General features: G+C 33.5%; 1 protein-coding gene across 4 annotated transcripts in view; it reads right to left on the bottom strand.

Moving 5' to 3' along the window:
- SMAP1 (small ArfGAP 1) overlaps positions 1–16,815 on the bottom strand; it is a 163,614-nt gene that overhangs the window by 62,878 nt on the left and 83,921 nt on the right. For all 4 annotated transcript variants that reach the window (XM_025890564.2, XM_025890565.2, XM_073905179.1 and 1 more), the window contains one exon: positions 12,674–12,754. In XM_025890564.2, the coding sequence (XP_025746349.1) occupies positions 12,674–12,754 (81 nt within the window). The remainder of the gene's footprint in view (positions 1–12,673; positions 12,755–16,815) is intronic.

The following is a 16,815-nucleotide window of genomic DNA, read 5'->3' as shown; positions in this document are numbered from 1 at the left end:
GAATCACTAAATTCTACCCCTGAAACTAATAATATACTATATGTCAACTGACTTGAATTAAAATAAAAAAAAACAGATGTAAAGAAGAAAAAAAAGAATGTACAGAAAATGATCTTCAAATTAAATAAGAAATAGGTTTTGAAACTTTTTTTGTTTTTGTACCTTTATAAAATTGTTTTCAATTAAAAAAAAAAAAAACAAGTATACCAAAGAAACTATGCATTAATACATCCAGCCATTACAAGTTTAGGACTCAAAGCATAAGTCTTCCCTACTAGATTTTATTGAGGTGGGGGGTTGGGTGTTGGCAAGAAGACAGGGGATGAAAAGTTAAAATATAATATATCAAAATTTTATATTTGGAAATTTTATGTAAAACAAAATATAACATTAACCTTCAATTGTTTTGAGTGGTCTATCACATAGTGTGTAAATGGTTGGTAGAGAGAAGCATCTAGGAGCATTAAATGTACTCATTTAAACAAAATATGTTATGCAAATATATTTGTATAATTTAAGCCTATTTTATTTTCAATTCATTATTGTTCACATTTGTAAGGATGGCATAATAAATGGGAAGATAACATTTGTTAATTGGTGAGTGATCATTACTCAGTTGGATAAGCAAACCTTTTTTCAGTAGTCTCTAGATGCCTGTGACTTTTTCCACACTGCCACAGGTCAGTTACAACACATTACAATCACAGGTAAAATAAACTAATGCCCTGGTTTTGAAAGTTTAAATGTCATATTTAAAAATAGTTTTTGAAACAGCATGATTACAAGAGCAAACACTGTAACTCAGATAAACAGAATATTCAGCTAAAGGGTAGCCAAAATAAATACCATAGTTCATGAATGTCCAAATGTGCATTCAAAAGAAAAACATGACAATGAAATTGTTAAATTATAAAATTCATTAGAATAGAGTTATAAAGATAAAATTGTATATATCTGCAAGGTACCATTTGAAAATTTATGAATTAACTTTTTAATTGTGGTAAAATACACATAACACAAAATTTACCTTAACTATTTTTAAGTGTACAGTGCAGTAGCACTAAGTACATTCAAACTGCTGTGCAACCATCACAGCCATCCATCTCCAGAACTCTTCTCATTTGCAAAACTGAAACTCTATACCCACTTAGTAATCACTACTCATTTTTCCTACCCTCTAGCCCCGGCAACCACCATTCTATTTTTTGTCTTTATGAATTTGACTATTCCAGGTATATACAGAGACCCAGAGGGGGATCATACAGTATTTGACCTTTTGTAACTGGCTTTTATCACTTACTGTAATTTCCTTAAGGATCATCCATGTTGTAGTATGTGTCAGAATTTCCTTCCTATTCCATTGTATGTATACCACATTTTGTTTATCTATTCATCCATGATGGAAATTCAGAATTTTTTCTTAAAATCTGATGGAAATTTGGTTTTTTTTTCCCACTTTTTGGCTTTTATGAATAATGCTGCTATAAATATGGGTATACAAAAATCTGTTTGATTCCCTGTTTTCAATTCTTTGGGGTATATATCCAGAAGTGGAATTGCTGTATTATATGGTCATTCTATGTTTAATTTTTTTGAAGAATCACCACACTGGTTTTCACAGTGGCCACACCACCTTACATTCCCAATAATGCACAAGAGTTCCAATTTCTCCAAATCCTCACCAATACTTATTTTCTGTTTGTTAGAAGTCATCCTACTGTCAAGTACAGTGCCCTGTTTAAGTCCTATAACAGTTTTCATTTCCATTTATATTTGAAAATGTCATGAAATGAGTTAGAAATTTAAAAAATATAAACTTATTAATATAATAGTCTATATACTAAAATTTATGATAATATAAACATTGCATAAGAAAATGATCATTACATAATATTAAGTAGGGAATGAGGAAACAAAAATATAAAAACAATACAGTCTACCTGGGGAAAAAGAAACTGGAAGTAAAAACCAAAATGTTGAAAGTGGCGAAATTTAAATTTAAATACTTTAATACTTTTCTTGTATTGTCCATGATTTTTATAGTAAGAAAAAAAATGGCTATAAAAAGAAATGAGGTTGAATATCACTATAATGATAAAGATTTAGGAGCAGATGTAGATTTGGTTAGGTAGAAAAAAGAGACATGGGGGGCATAGAATCAAATCAAAGTTATCGAGACAAAAATAAGAATGGCATGTTTAGAAGACAGTATCTCTTCAGTTTCCCTGGAACTTGTATAGATCTGAAAAGGGATTAACTAAAACAAAAAATGAAAACAAGTAATGGCTAGACTCTAAAGGGCTTAGACAATTATACTTTATTCTATAAGCAATTACGCTTAGTTATCTTAATTCTTCCCAGTGTTCAGGCCCCCACTAAGTTTTGATGATGCTGGAATCTTTCTTTTCTGCCAGTTATTCTGGTACTCCAATACTTTCAAATAAATGTAGTAATCTAGACAAATAATTTTAAGTATCACAAAAGTAATATTCCAGAAGATGAAAAACAACATCAAGACCCAGTTTCATGGATCTAGAATGTGAATTAGTGATTCTGAAAGGAGGAGTGATTTTTGCCCTCAGGGGACACTCAGCATGTTGGAAGACATTTTGGACTGTCAGGACTGGCAGGATGCTGCTAAACATCCTATAAGACAAAGGACATTCCCCGAGCACTCCCAGTACCTAAAATAGTGTTTGGCATGTGGTAGGTACTCAAAAATGCCTAGCATATATCTATATATATCTATATATAGATATATATAGATATACACACACACACATATATATAGATATAATATGTGTGTGTGTGTGTGTGTGTGTGTGTGTGCAAACTGAGGCTCAGAGTGTTCAGATATTTAGAAAATAGCAAAGCTGAGAATCAAGTTAAAGTCTTCTAACCAAGTACAGCCTCTTCCATCTCTGTCTTCTAGTGGTTTTGCTAGTATTTTTCAAAAGAGGGGCGCCTCGGTGGCTCATTTGGTTGGGTGGCTGCCTTCAGCTCAGGACATGATCCCGGAGTCCTGGGATGGAGTCCCACATCGGGCTCCCAGCCCGGCGGGAAGCCTGCTTCTCCCTCCGACCCTCTCCCCTCTCATGCTGTTTCTCTCTCTCTCTCTCTCTCTCTCTCAAATAAATAAAATCTTAAAAAATATATATATTTTTCAAAAGACTCTTTAAGGGGCGCCTGGGTGGCTCAGTTGTTAAGCGTCTGCCTTCGGCTCAGGTCATGATCCCAGGGTCCTGGGATCGAGCCCCGCATCAGGCTCCCTGCTCAGCGGGAAGCCTGCTTCTCCCTCTCCCACTCCCCTGCTTGTGTTCCCTCTCTTGCTGTGTCTCTCTCTGTCAAATAAATAAATAAAATCTTAAAGAAAAAAAGACTCTTTAAAAGTTCATATCCTTTGATTTAGCAATTCGTTTTAAAAATTGACCATAAGAAGTTATCACATAGTTGTACACTGATTATATATACATATTTTCATTACTCAAAAGAGATATATTTAAAAAAAATCTTACTGTACTCAGAGTAAGATAAATTATGATATATCCACTCAATGGAATGTCATTAAAGAGAGAAAAGCATACATATAGCGTTGCCTTCAGCTCAGGTCACGATCCCGGGGTCCTGGGATCAAGCCCCGTATCAGGCTCCCCGCTCAGTAGGGAGCCTGCTTCTCCCTCTGCCTGCCGCTATCCCTGCTCTTGCTTTCTCTCTCTGTCAAATAAATAAATGAAATCTTAAAGAAATAAAAGAAGAAGAAGAAGAAAGGACACTGAAGATTTAACAAAAGACACTGTTAAATGAGAGAGGAGCAGAGTAGGTTACAAAATAATATGTATAGTATGATCCCATGTCGATACATATATTTCCATTGGAAAACAATCAGGAAGGATAAACATCAAAATGTTAGTGATAATTTTTTCTAAGTGGTCAGATCTGTGGTGATGTTATTTCTTTCTTTTTGCTTGTGGCATATTTTCTAACTTATTAAAAACATATACCGTATGGGTACTATGGGGAAGAAGAAGGGAGAGGCTATAAAAAATCTGCTAGGTTTTTTATCTACCACGTCTCTTGGTTAAAGAATGAGTAACTATAAATTTACCAGACAGAACATTTGATTTCTTTTTACTTAGGCACAGCACTGTGATCTCTTCTTTTTCAATGAGAAAATATTAATTTTTAAAAAGATACCTAATAGCTAAAAAAAGATAGGAAGTTGTCAACAGCAACTAGCAATATACCTTAATAAAACTTAGTTAACAGAGAAGCTGCATTAAAATGCTTTCTAAGCATAATGTACAGTGATATTACACCTATTGTTTTTTAAATTTACTAACAAAAGATTATTATCAAACTAATCTCTAAGGTTGAGCGTTAAGCTGGGAATGAAATGATTTGTGGAAAATATAAGGAATCTTCCAAACCCACTTATAAAACTGCTCTGTGAGACATCTGCTATGCTTACTCACCTAGACCATATGTCTCCATGATTTCTATAAAAGCATTAATTATTGGAAATATCTTATTCTCAAATGCATTCATGTATCATATGAAAGGTTTATTTAGCCTAAATTACATTTGAGAGCTTGGTGACCGTGTAAATGTCTCTGTCAGATTGCTAAAAAAATATAACCTATCAATATAGCATCTGGCAATGAGCCACTTAATTTAACTTTAATGTTTTATTAAGAACAATTTATTTGATTTACAATTCGTTGCTTACTTTTATAGGGCTGTACTGAAATTTCAAGTTCAACAGATTTGCAATTATGGTTTTTGCTTATATTGTAAGATTAAATCACTTATATTTATCAAGTAAAAATGTATTTTTTAAGTTTTATTAACATAAAAGACTTGTTTAAAAAAGCAACTTTGCTGGTTCTTTCTTTTGCAACTAGTAGTTAGAAAAAAAATCACTATTCATCTGTATCATTTTCTTAAAGAGTCAAATACTTGTCATATCTTAAACTTTTTAATGATAGTATTAGCAAAAGAAGGAACCTTCTCTTTCCTATAATATCACTGCTTCTCTACCTTCCTTCCTAGGATTTTTTATTCTACACTGATAATACTTTATGAACTGATTTTTCTTTCATGAATTTCAAGAAGCCAGTGGCAAATATCTGTGTAAGAAACACTTTTTAAATTTTACATTAAAAATTTTTAACACATACTTTGGGGACCATATGCCATTGACAGCAACCTCTTTTAAAGTGAAGTACCCCACCAAGGGATATATGAATAAGTACATACATGCATATGTACATGAGCATAGAAAATTATAAGACAAATTATTTAAAACAGTTATCCTTAGGTAAGAGGGACTATGAGAAATCACATAATTTTTAATGTTTTGCTTGTTTGTATATTTTTTTCTACAGAACAGGTAATATTTAATAAAGAAAAGTTTGAATATTAAGAGAATTTTAAGTTTATAAAAACATAAAAATATTCCAAGATAGGTAATTATGTCCTAACTCTCAGTATAATTATCTCAGAGAGGAACTTTAAGAAAGTCCATGAAAATATAAATCTCTCTGATAGAATGATCTAAATTATTCTATTAATATATCCATTGCATATAAAAACAATGGTACAATCATATGGTATTTTTCTATTGTACAGCTAAAACTAGTATTACATTGTATGTTAACTACCTGGAATTTAAATAAAAACTTAAAAGAAAAAAAAATGGTGCAATAACACTTATATAGATAAACATCTAAGTAGAAATATCTAAATACCTTAAAGTAAGCCATTTTTTTCGAATTTTATATACATATGTGGATATATATGTTCTATATAAATATGGAAATAACTTACATTAGGAATAACTAAATATCTTTTCTCCTAAATTAGACTTTGTGCTTTTAACAGTAAAACAGCTAACAATTAAGAGATCAGAACTATGGTAGGTGAGAAACCAGTATGAAATAATATAGAGAACTTAGTGACTAAAGACCAGCTCTGCAGAACACTGAAAACCATCTTTAAGGGTATTTTAAAATGATTTTAGGAATCTGTCCCTGTGTCAGTAGGTGGAATAATTCTAAATTTAAAACTATTATTGCCAAGAGATCATTTAGAAACCCTGTCATTAATAAATGAAGAAAAGGAGGTTATGCAGTTAACTGACTTTGGCAAGGAGACAGTTAACCACAGACCAAGGGCTTGAATCTGGCTCTCTTCCTGACTCTGCTTCTTCCACTGCAACTAATTCTCAGTTGTTGGGGAGGCAAAGAGGGGAATATCTCAACAAACTGTTTCTGTAGGTAAAGTCTTATTGGAACACATTCATTCACTGCTTGTTTTTACAAAGAAAGAATTGAGTAGTTGTGAAAAGATACCTTACGATCTACAGCCTAAAATATTTACCAACTGGTTCTTTACAGAAAAATGTTGACTCTAAAGATATTTTACCATACAATTGAGAAATTTCAGAACTTGACCAATAATAACCCATATGATGGGTTGTAATAAATAATAAAACCAGAACAACATTAGCAATTACCTTAAAAAGGGTTAACCCCACCACCACCAAGGAATTGACTATTTGTCCATTTTCCATATTTTGACACAGACATCTTTTAGAAAAGAAAAACTAGGGTGCCTGGGTGGCTCAGTTGGTTAAGCGACTGCCTTCAGCTCAGGTCATGATCCCGGAATCCTGGGATAGACTCCCACATTGGGCTCCTGGCTCCTCAGGGAGCCTGCTTTTCCCTCTTACCCCCGCCCCTCTCATGCTGTTTCTCTCTCGCTCGCTCTCAAATAAATAAATAAAATCTTAAAAAAAAAAAAAAGAAAAACTATAAAACTTAGAATCTTCTAAAGGAGAAATTAAGATCTAATTATTTAAAGTCAATGAGAATTCATATAGATTCCTATGCTGTAAGACTACTTCTCATCTACATGAATATATTTATAGATCACTGGCTACTTCGGAGAGAGCATAATAGATAAATCTAAGCAAAATGAATTAGAGATGTAAAATGTATGACAGAGTATTTTAGAAAAAGTCAAATTTATACACAATTTTCCAGCAGAATAAGGCACAAAGGAGATATATATTTAATAATATATATTTAATATAAAATAAAATATGTATAAATGTATATATACATTTAAATGTCAAGAACATCTACCCTATTAATCACTGATTCATTAAACTTTTAGGTTTTACCTTACTCTTCTCAAAAAGGAAAGCAAAACCTAACAGCTGACCCTGTTAGTAACAGATGCTCACACACCACAAAAAATATAAACCTCAGTGAGACTTAAATACAAATAGAATTTAAATAAAAGAAATAGGCTGCTCAAGGAACACAAGTTTATTTAAAGAAGAAAGAAGTCGGCGCGCCTGGGTGGCTCAGTCGTTAAGCATCTGCCTTCGGCTCAGGTCAGGGTCCCAGGGTCCTGGGATTGAGCCCCCGCATCAGGCTCCCTGCTCAGTGGGGAGTCTGCTTCTCCCCCTCTCACTCCCCCTGCTTGTGTTCCTGTTCTCGCTGTGTTTCTGTCAAACAGGTAAAAAAAATCTTAAAAATAAATAAATAACTGTCTCTTTTCTTAATTTCTCTTTTTCTTTCTCTTTCTTTCTTTCTTTCTTTTCTTTCTTCTTTCTTTCTCTTTTCCTCTCTCTTTCCTTCCTTCTTTCTCTCTCTCTCCTTCTTTTTTAGAGAGGGAGAGAGGGAGAGAGTAGGACAGAAGGAATCCCAACCCGGCTCCACGCCTAGTGCAGAGCCCCATACAGGGCTCAATCTCACACCTTGAGATCATGACCTGAGCTGAAATCAAAGGTCAGACACTTAACTACCCAGGAACCCCTAGTTTACTTCTTTATAAAATAAGGGATTTGGACTAGAGTAGTAAGGTTCCCTCTTAACCCCCAAATTAATTTTTTTGTTTTAGATTTTATTTGAGAGCGAGAGAGAGAGAGAGTGCAAGCAAGCATGAGCAGCAGAAGGAGAGGGAGAAGCAGACTCGCCCACTGAGCAGGGAGCCCAACGTGGGGCTCAATCCCAGGACCCTGGGATCATGACCTGAGCAGAAGGCAGACGCTTAACCGACTGAGCCACCCAGGCGCCCCTTATTTTTTTTTTTAAGATTTATTTGTTTATTTGAGAGAGGACAAGAGCATGAGTGGGAGGGGCAAAGGAAGAAGGAGAGGGAGAGAGAATCTCAAGCAGACTCTGCAATGAGTGTGGAGCTTAATATGGGACTTGATCTCATGACCCTGAGATCACGACCTGAGCCAAAACCAGGAGTCTGACGCTTAATGGACTGCGCCACCCAGTTGCCCCAAATTAAGTTATCTGTAAGTAACCATTTATTAAATCACTGCTATGTGTCAAGAACCATATTAATGACTTCAATAACCTGTAGAAATTAGTGAACTTAGAGAAAGTATTTTAGGATAAATAATCCCTATCCAGCCTCATTCTTTTAAATGCATGAAGAGATATGAGATGGAGTTTAATATGTGCTGCCTTAAAAAAATAAGTAAAATCCTTCTTCCAAATCTGATTATAAATTCTCCAACTAAACTAGGTGACATCAAGCAAATCAAACATTCTCTCTGAATCTCCATTTATAACATGGGACCACCAACAACTCTGTAGTTTTTGTGAGGAATAAAGATAACACACACATGCAAAAAGTTGAAAGCTTCCCCTTTGATGTCAGAAATAAGACAAGGATGCTCTATCACTGATTCAAAAACTAGAAATAAAAAGAGCAATAAAATCAGCTCCAATAAAGTAACAAAGCTAAGATATTTGCAAACACATAACTGAAAAAAGACTAGGATCCTCTATGTGTGTGTATGTCCGTGCAAAGATTGATACAAACGAATGAGGAAAAGGTAAGCAATCCAATTGAAAAATAGACAAAAGATCTGAACCAGAACTCCAAAAGAGGAAATCCAAACAGGCAATAAACTTACGAAAAAGGCCTTGGTCTCATTATTAATCAAGGAAACTGACATTAAAAATATAATGGGTTCTCATCACATACTTACCAGACTACAAACAGTAAAATCTTTGACAATACTACACAGTGTAAAGAATGTGGCCTGACCGGAATACATTTGGTATACAATTTGGAAAACAGTTTAACCTTATCTAGTCAAGTTCAAGATACACGTAGATTATGACCCAACAATTGCACTCATAAATATATCTTAAAGAAAAACATGCTTAGATGTATGTACAGAAGTGTTCACAGCAGCACTGTTTATAATGGCTAAAGCCTGGATATAATCCAAATGTTATTAACAGTCGAATGGATAAATAAATAAGGAAGAGACATACAACAGAATACTACAAAACAATTAACTGAATAAACTATAACTAAATATAATATGATAGACTGACGCTTATAAATAAAATATTGACTAAAAAAAGCAAAATACAAAAGAGTATTTGTGGTATAATTTCATTCATATGTTAAAAAATAGAAAGAACTAAACCACAACTGTTTAGAAATACATGCAGAGAAGGTAAAACCACTTCTAAATTGCAAAGAAATTTTTATCTCTGGGGAGAAGGGAAGTGATTTTTTTACTGGGAATGGTATTCGGAGGGGGGCAGCTTCTGGGGTGTTGGCCATGATCTATTTCCTGACTTAGATAGTGAATACATGGGTGGTCACCCAAACATACTTTGTATATGTACAACTGTACACATAAGTTGTACATCTGTAAGTTTCTGGCACATAGGAGATATATGGCACACTGTATATATTACAGGAGATAGTTAATAAAGACACTATTACTTTATAATGATGATCTTATTCTGACTACTATTGCTACTACCTTCACTGATATTACTACTAATTTCTTGTCTGCAGATTACATATGCCCCCTTAAAATACCAGCTCAGAGAGAATATAAAGAAAAATGCCTGTATATGAAAATGTCTACATGCCTATAGAGCTTCTTTATTTGTGCTATTTTCCCTTGTTTCCCCACTGTTACACTTCTAAATGTTTCTTCCTTCTTATATTCTCTGCACTATCTTGATAGACCACAAAATTCTGATAGGAACTAAAGTTTTTCCCTCTACATGATTATTCTTACAGCAAGGATCCCACCATTAGCAGCAGGAGTCCTAAACCTTTGCAGGTTGAGTAAGAATAACAGATGATAGGTAAACTGATTTTAATAGAACCTAACGATCGAAAGGACTAGTATAGGAACCATACTAGATTCTCACTGCTAACACACCCTGAACTGCTCTTCTCAAGCTCCCAACCCAGAGACTCAGTTGTCAGGTAACTGCTGTAAGCCCTTTGCCATAAAAGGCAAGTATTTACATGCAAGGCTGTGAAACATACACATCACTACAAGATGCTCACTATATTTCAATGGTAAGGTTTTTACTTAAGAGAGAAAATAAATATATGATGTTTGAAAAGTGGTTATATCTTAAGTACAACAAAAACTTTGATATTTCCAATTTTTGGCAATAAAAGATAACATCTACTAGTGATTTTAAAATTCCTTTATAATACAACCGGAAATCATTAGAAATTTCACTTAAAGTTTACTGATGCATGTTGGGACACCTGAGTGGCTGAGTCAGTTAAGTGTCTGACTCTTGGTTTCCGCTCAGATCATGATCTCAGGGCTGTGAGATAGAGCCACACCTCAGGCTCTGCACTCAGCATGGAGTCGGCTTAGGATTCTCTTCTCCCTCTGCCCCTCCCCGCTGTGCGCACACATGCGTGTGCTCGCTCTCTCTCTCTAAATCTTTGAAAAAAAACAAAAAAAAGGGGGTGCCTGGGTGGCTCAGTCGTTAAGCGACTGCCTTCAGCTCTGGTCATGATCTCAGGGTCCTGGGATCGAGCCCGGCATCTGGCTCCCTGCTCGGCGGGAAGCCTGCTTCTCCCTCTCCCACTCTCCCTGCTTGTGTTCCCTCTCTGGCTGTGTTTCTCTCTGTCTAATAAATAAATAAAATCTTTAAAAAAATAAAAATTTAAATTAAATAAAAATTTTAAAAAAATTAAAAAACAAAAAAAAGCTTATTGATGCATGCTAAAGAGAAAAGTTACCAGAGAATTAAAACTAAGTAACCAGGTTATAAATACCAACTTAATCACTCCTTTGAAAATATGTAGTATTTAACATCTAAATTTAATCTGATGAAAGGTAAGAATTTCATTCAGTAAAATATCATTAAAGTGATATTCAAAGAAATTAATTTTAATGGAAAATCAGGATTTCAAAAAATATTTCAAAGAATTCTACTCAGCAAAGGTCTTACAGTCTTAGCATTTGCAGTTTATTAATTGTTCTTCATGACCTTGGAATCAAGACACTATGAGATAAAAAAACCAATGAATCAATGTACATGTATTTATCCTAAACATCTACTACAAATAAGAAACTGTTAGAAATACAAAGAAACACAGACTTGGTCCCCACCTGATTGATGCATAATTTCAGGAAACACAATACCTATGCCATCCGTGTTAGATAAGAAAATTTATCTAAAAATACAATTAAACAATAATACAAAGTAGGAAGTAATAATATCAAATGTACAGCAATGTCGCCAGAATTTTGAGGAAGGAAAAAAGTGTTATCTAGTTGAGATATTAGAGGGGCTTCATGGAAAAGGCAGAATGAGTAAGCTTTAGGTAAGAGGTGGGGAAAGGAAAGGACATTCTTATAACTCTTTGAAGGTAAAGACTGCTTTAATAAATGACAGAGAAAGAATCAGTATGTACCTGCACTGTACACTTGAAATGGATGTACCTTGTATATGTAATTTATGCCTTGATTAGGTCAATTTTTAAAATTTCAACAAGTTTCAAGGATGTTCCCTTTACTGACAATCCCTTTACCATGCTTCCATACTTTCATGATCAAATACATTCAAAGCCAAGCTGCCATAATTATTCACCCAGTGCCTTTTAAAAAGCTGATGTTCTCTCTCCCTCTAGTTTGCCTGAGCACATCTATCTTGCATATCACTGCCAAAATAATCTTCCAAAAGAACCTTTCTGAATTAGGTCTATCTCTACAAACTTTGGAATGTTACCCATAGCCTTTCCTCCAAAAAACAATCAACATGGACTTTAAGGTCCTCTACAATTTGAGCTCAATCTACCATGCTGGTCTTATTTTGCACTACTCTCTATACATAGATATACATCTTTCTTCAAATATTTTTTCTATACATAGATATTTTTTCTATAGAGATACTATTTTTCTAAATATACTTTGTCTATTTTCACTTTCTATACCTATCCTCAAGGTATTCTCTGCAAATGATATACTCTTGCCTTCCACCTTAATCCTACCTACCACTCAAAATCTACTTCAAATGTTTACCTTTAAGCATCAACTCTTTTCTGAAGGCCCTTCAGGTATGATCTCTTCAAACTTTCACTGAAATCTGTGCATGAAAACTAAAAACATTTTTCTTTATGTCATTAATAAGAGAATACTAGTCCTTGAGGAGTTCACATGATCTGTACCCACAGATATGTAATTGACTAAAAATTATATAGGACAATATAGAAGGACATGCTTAGCACACATATTCATTCAAAAATTATTTAATGAAAGAATTATTATTCACATATTGTAAATATCCTAAAAAACAATCATATGTAAGACTACAAAAATAAGATGGTAATCTTAATGGATTTTTAAAAAAATGAATTTTACCTTTTCAGTTGTAAGAGGTTTTGCAGGCTTTTCTGGCTCCTTTTCTTTCTTTTTCTCTTCCTTTTTTTTTTCCTTTTCTTTCTAAAACATAGACCATAGTTTTGATCAATTTACTTTGTAAAAAATGTCAGCTCTTAACACATTTTTATTTTACTAGTTTGAGTCATTGTTTGAGGAAGTGTTCAGTGATGGCAATATCCAGTGATCTGAAATATAAAAGTAAACACAGCAAATTCATATGGTCATTGAAATTACATGTTGATAACACAACAAAGAATATCTTTGCTTTAAAAAATTTGAGACAGGTGAAACTATTTAGAACTTCTCTGAAATTTTAGAGTTCGTTTTAAACAAATGAGACCTCTACTCAATAAATTCTCACTGTATCTTTACATCAGGTTAGGCTTCCTAATAGCAACCATCATGTTGAAATTTGAACAAGAAGAAAAAGTAAACTAACTGCTAAAAGAGAGTTCCTTATCACACAAATGAAGACAGATTACAACATGTGAACATGAAGCAAAAAGGGAAAAAATGCTTTAATTTTTTAAAATATCACAAAACATGGGGGCACCTGGGTGGCTCAAATGGTTAAGCATCAATTCTTGATTTCAGCTCAGGTCATGGTATCATGGGTCATATGATCAAGCCCCATGCTCAGCGGGAAGTCTGCTTGAATATTCTCTCCCTCTGCCTCTCCCCCCACACGCATGCTCTCCCTCTCTTTCTCTCTAATAAATAATCTCTAAAATATCACAAAACATGCTTAGTCCACTACATAATGTTTTGATTTCTAAAAGGACATGTACAATAATTTTCTCATTAAAAAAAATGTTAAGGATATGCCTGGTACCAGAGCAAACTGATTAGTGTATTTAATCCAACTCAATCTAGGTAAACTAAAATGGTACTATGATGACTACAATTTGCATTTCCAAGAAGGATAAAACAGGATATAATATTAAAAACTTAAGGGCCACAAACATGCCAAAAAAGGAAAATGAAATAAAAGATTAAACCATGAGCATTCATAAGACATTTAAAGGTAAGAGATGCCTAGAAACCTAGAAGTGAATCACTACTACAAATGAGTATTAATTAGTACCTTAGTTTCCTAGCAGCAAATGGGAAAAGATAAACTGATGAACCTAGGAAAGGCCGAATAATAAACACACAAAACTCAGTCAAAATGCCTACTGGTTTGTTTGTACCTGTGTCTTTAAAAATGGTATTTGCCACAACCTTTCAACAGTATAATTTTTATTATTTATAATTGAGAAAAGATAACACTGGCAATTCCTAGACTATAACATAAAGCATATAGTAAAAGTTCCTATGGGCCAGATACTGTGGTAATCACCTTATTTTCTAATTTAATTTATGCAATAAGTGTCTGAAAAAAATGTCATCGTGGTTGTTTTACAAATGAAGAAAAAAAATAGGAAAGTAAGGCAGAAAGCCACACAACTAAATCAGTGGGAGGACCGAGGAAGACAGAGCCAAACTCCGAAGTGCAGCACTGGTATTTATTGCTATTCTTTCAAACCACAATGGTTAATATTTATTGAACCCTTACTATGTGCAAGATACCATCTTCACTTATTGAATCCTTACAACATCTTTATAAGTAACCCTATCCCATTTACTAAGTGATGCATAAATGAGATAGGCACCTCTACCTCTGAAACCAATAATAATTATGTTAATTAAACTTAAATAAAACCAAATTAATTTAAAAAAATAAAGCCAAAGTTAATATAAAAAATGAGATATGCACAAATCTTTTATCCATTATGAAATGTTTTCTAGATGTTATTAATCAAATTTGGTGAAGAAAGCAATGTGATTAAATATTTTCACTAATATGTTGGGGACGAATTGTTCTATACCCTCACAGAACTGTTAATTTCTCAAGGAAGGCACTGTCATGAGAGTGGGGAAGAATGCTTGTCCTTCTAATCACTGTAACTGGTAGGCACATATGACATCACCAAAAATGAATCAGATTATACAGCCAGATTTAATAAAGAGCGAGTACAACTCAGTGCTCTTCAACACTGGAATTTCAGCTGCTAAAATATGGCTGTCATCTAATCTGGTTTCAGCAGAGGTATTATGACACAAGCTTTGAAGTAACATTAAAAACATGGGCTTTGAATTCAGGTCATAACAGTTTGATCCACACATGACTCCCATCTCTAGAATCAAAAGCTGCTGAAAGATCAGAGTACTTTGAGAAACTAATTTGTTTTAAACTATTTTCTTAGCAAGAACAAAATATAGCTGTGTTTGGTATTGTAAAATAGTTCCTGAAACTTGGTTGCTATATATACAAATGATATAGTGAAAAAGACCTTCTATGTAAAAAAAAAAAAAAAAAAAAACAAAACTGGAATAAACGTCCAATTTCTGTAAGATAGAGAAAAGCATGTACTAAGTTCATTATACTCAAACTATACTTGAATGATGTGATTAAAGATATAGTCTTCAAAAAATTTTTATTATGTACTCCTACTTTAAAAAGTTGTGAGCATATATACTCTACCATGGATATATACTTCTTTATAAAGTATATACAACACTATATTATGTACATTATAAAATATATATAAAAATAGAAATTTTGAAAGGATAACCAAAAAAAAGCACAAATAGACATCATAAATGAACTACCTTGGGGTTCTCTCTGATATTTAATGCTACAGACATCAGACTCGAGACCACTGAATTAGACCAATGCCTTTCTTTTAAAAACTGAAGTATAATTTACATATAACATATTAATTTCAGGTGTACAAAATGATTCAATATTCATATAACACTGCAAAATGATCACCATCATAGGTCTAGTTTCCTCCTGTCACCAAATAAAGTTACATAAGTGAAATACAGTACTGTTGCTCTAGTCACCATGCTATACATTATTACCCATAACCAATAAGACCAATAGCAGGGAGTTTACTATGTTTTCTTCTAGTAGTTCTATGATTTCAAATCTTGCATTCAAGTCTTTAATCCATACTGAGTTAATTTTTGTATACAGAATAAGATACTGGTCCAGTTTTCCCAAACCATTTATTGAAGAGACTGTCCTTTCTCCACTGTATATTCTTGCCTCCTCTGGCATAAATTAACTGACCATATATATGTGGGTTTATTTCTGTGCTCTCTATTCTGTTCCAGTAATCTATGTATGTTTTTATGCCAATACCATACTGTTTTGATTACCATACCTTTGAAATCAAGGAATGTGATGCCTTCATCTTTCTTCTTTTTTCTCAGCATCACTTTGGCTATTCAGGATCTTTTGTGGTTCCATACAAATTTTAGAAACGTTTGTTCTATTTTTGTGAAAAATGCGATTGGGATTTTGATAAGGATTGCATTGAATCTATAAACTGCTTTGGGTAATACATTTTAACAATATTAATTCTTCCAATCAATTAACATATAATAATTTCCATTTACTTGTGTCTTGTTTCATTCATCAGTATCTTGAACTTTCCAGTGTAGCAGTCTTCCACCTCCTTGGTTAAATTTCTTCCTAGGTATTTTATTCTTTTTGATGTGATTGTAAATAAGATTGTTTTCTTAATTTCTCTAACCATTTGTTGCTAGTGTAGAGAAAGAACAGATTTTTGTATATTGATTTTGCATCCTGCAACTTTACTGAAGTTCTTAGTTCTCACAGCTTTTTGGTGGAGTTTTTAGGGTCTTCTATATATAAAATCATGTTGTCCACAAATAATAATGATTTTACTTCTTCCTAACTTGGAAGCATGTTTTTCTTTTTCTTGCCTAACTTGTCCAGCCAGAACTTCTAATACTATGCTGAATAGAAGTGGTAAGAGTGGGCATCCTTGTCTTGTTCCTGATCTTAGAGGAAAAGCTTTTAGCTTTTCATTGTTGAGTATGATGTTAGCTGTGGGGCTTGTCATAAATGGTCTTTATTATGTTGAAGAACATTTCCTTCATTCTTGCTTTGATGAGAGTTTTTATCATAAATGATTTTGAATTTTGTCAAATGCTTTTTCTGCACCTGTTGAGATGATCATGATTTTTATCCTTAATTTGTTAATACTGTAGATCATGCTGACTGATTTGCAAATGTTTAACCATCCTCACATCCTTTCAATAAATCC

Source organism: Callorhinus ursinus, unplaced genomic scaffold (assembly GCF_003265705.2).
Source record: "Callorhinus ursinus isolate GAN/ISIS: 27379988/994484 unplaced genomic scaffold, GSC_fseal_2.0 scaffold22, whole genome shotgun sequence".
In the NCBI taxonomy this organism is placed as follows: Eukaryota; Metazoa; Chordata; class Mammalia; order Carnivora; family Otariidae; genus Callorhinus; species Callorhinus ursinus.
Note: the sequence above shows the minus strand (reverse complement) of the source record. Positions and strands in the feature narration are given on the sequence as shown.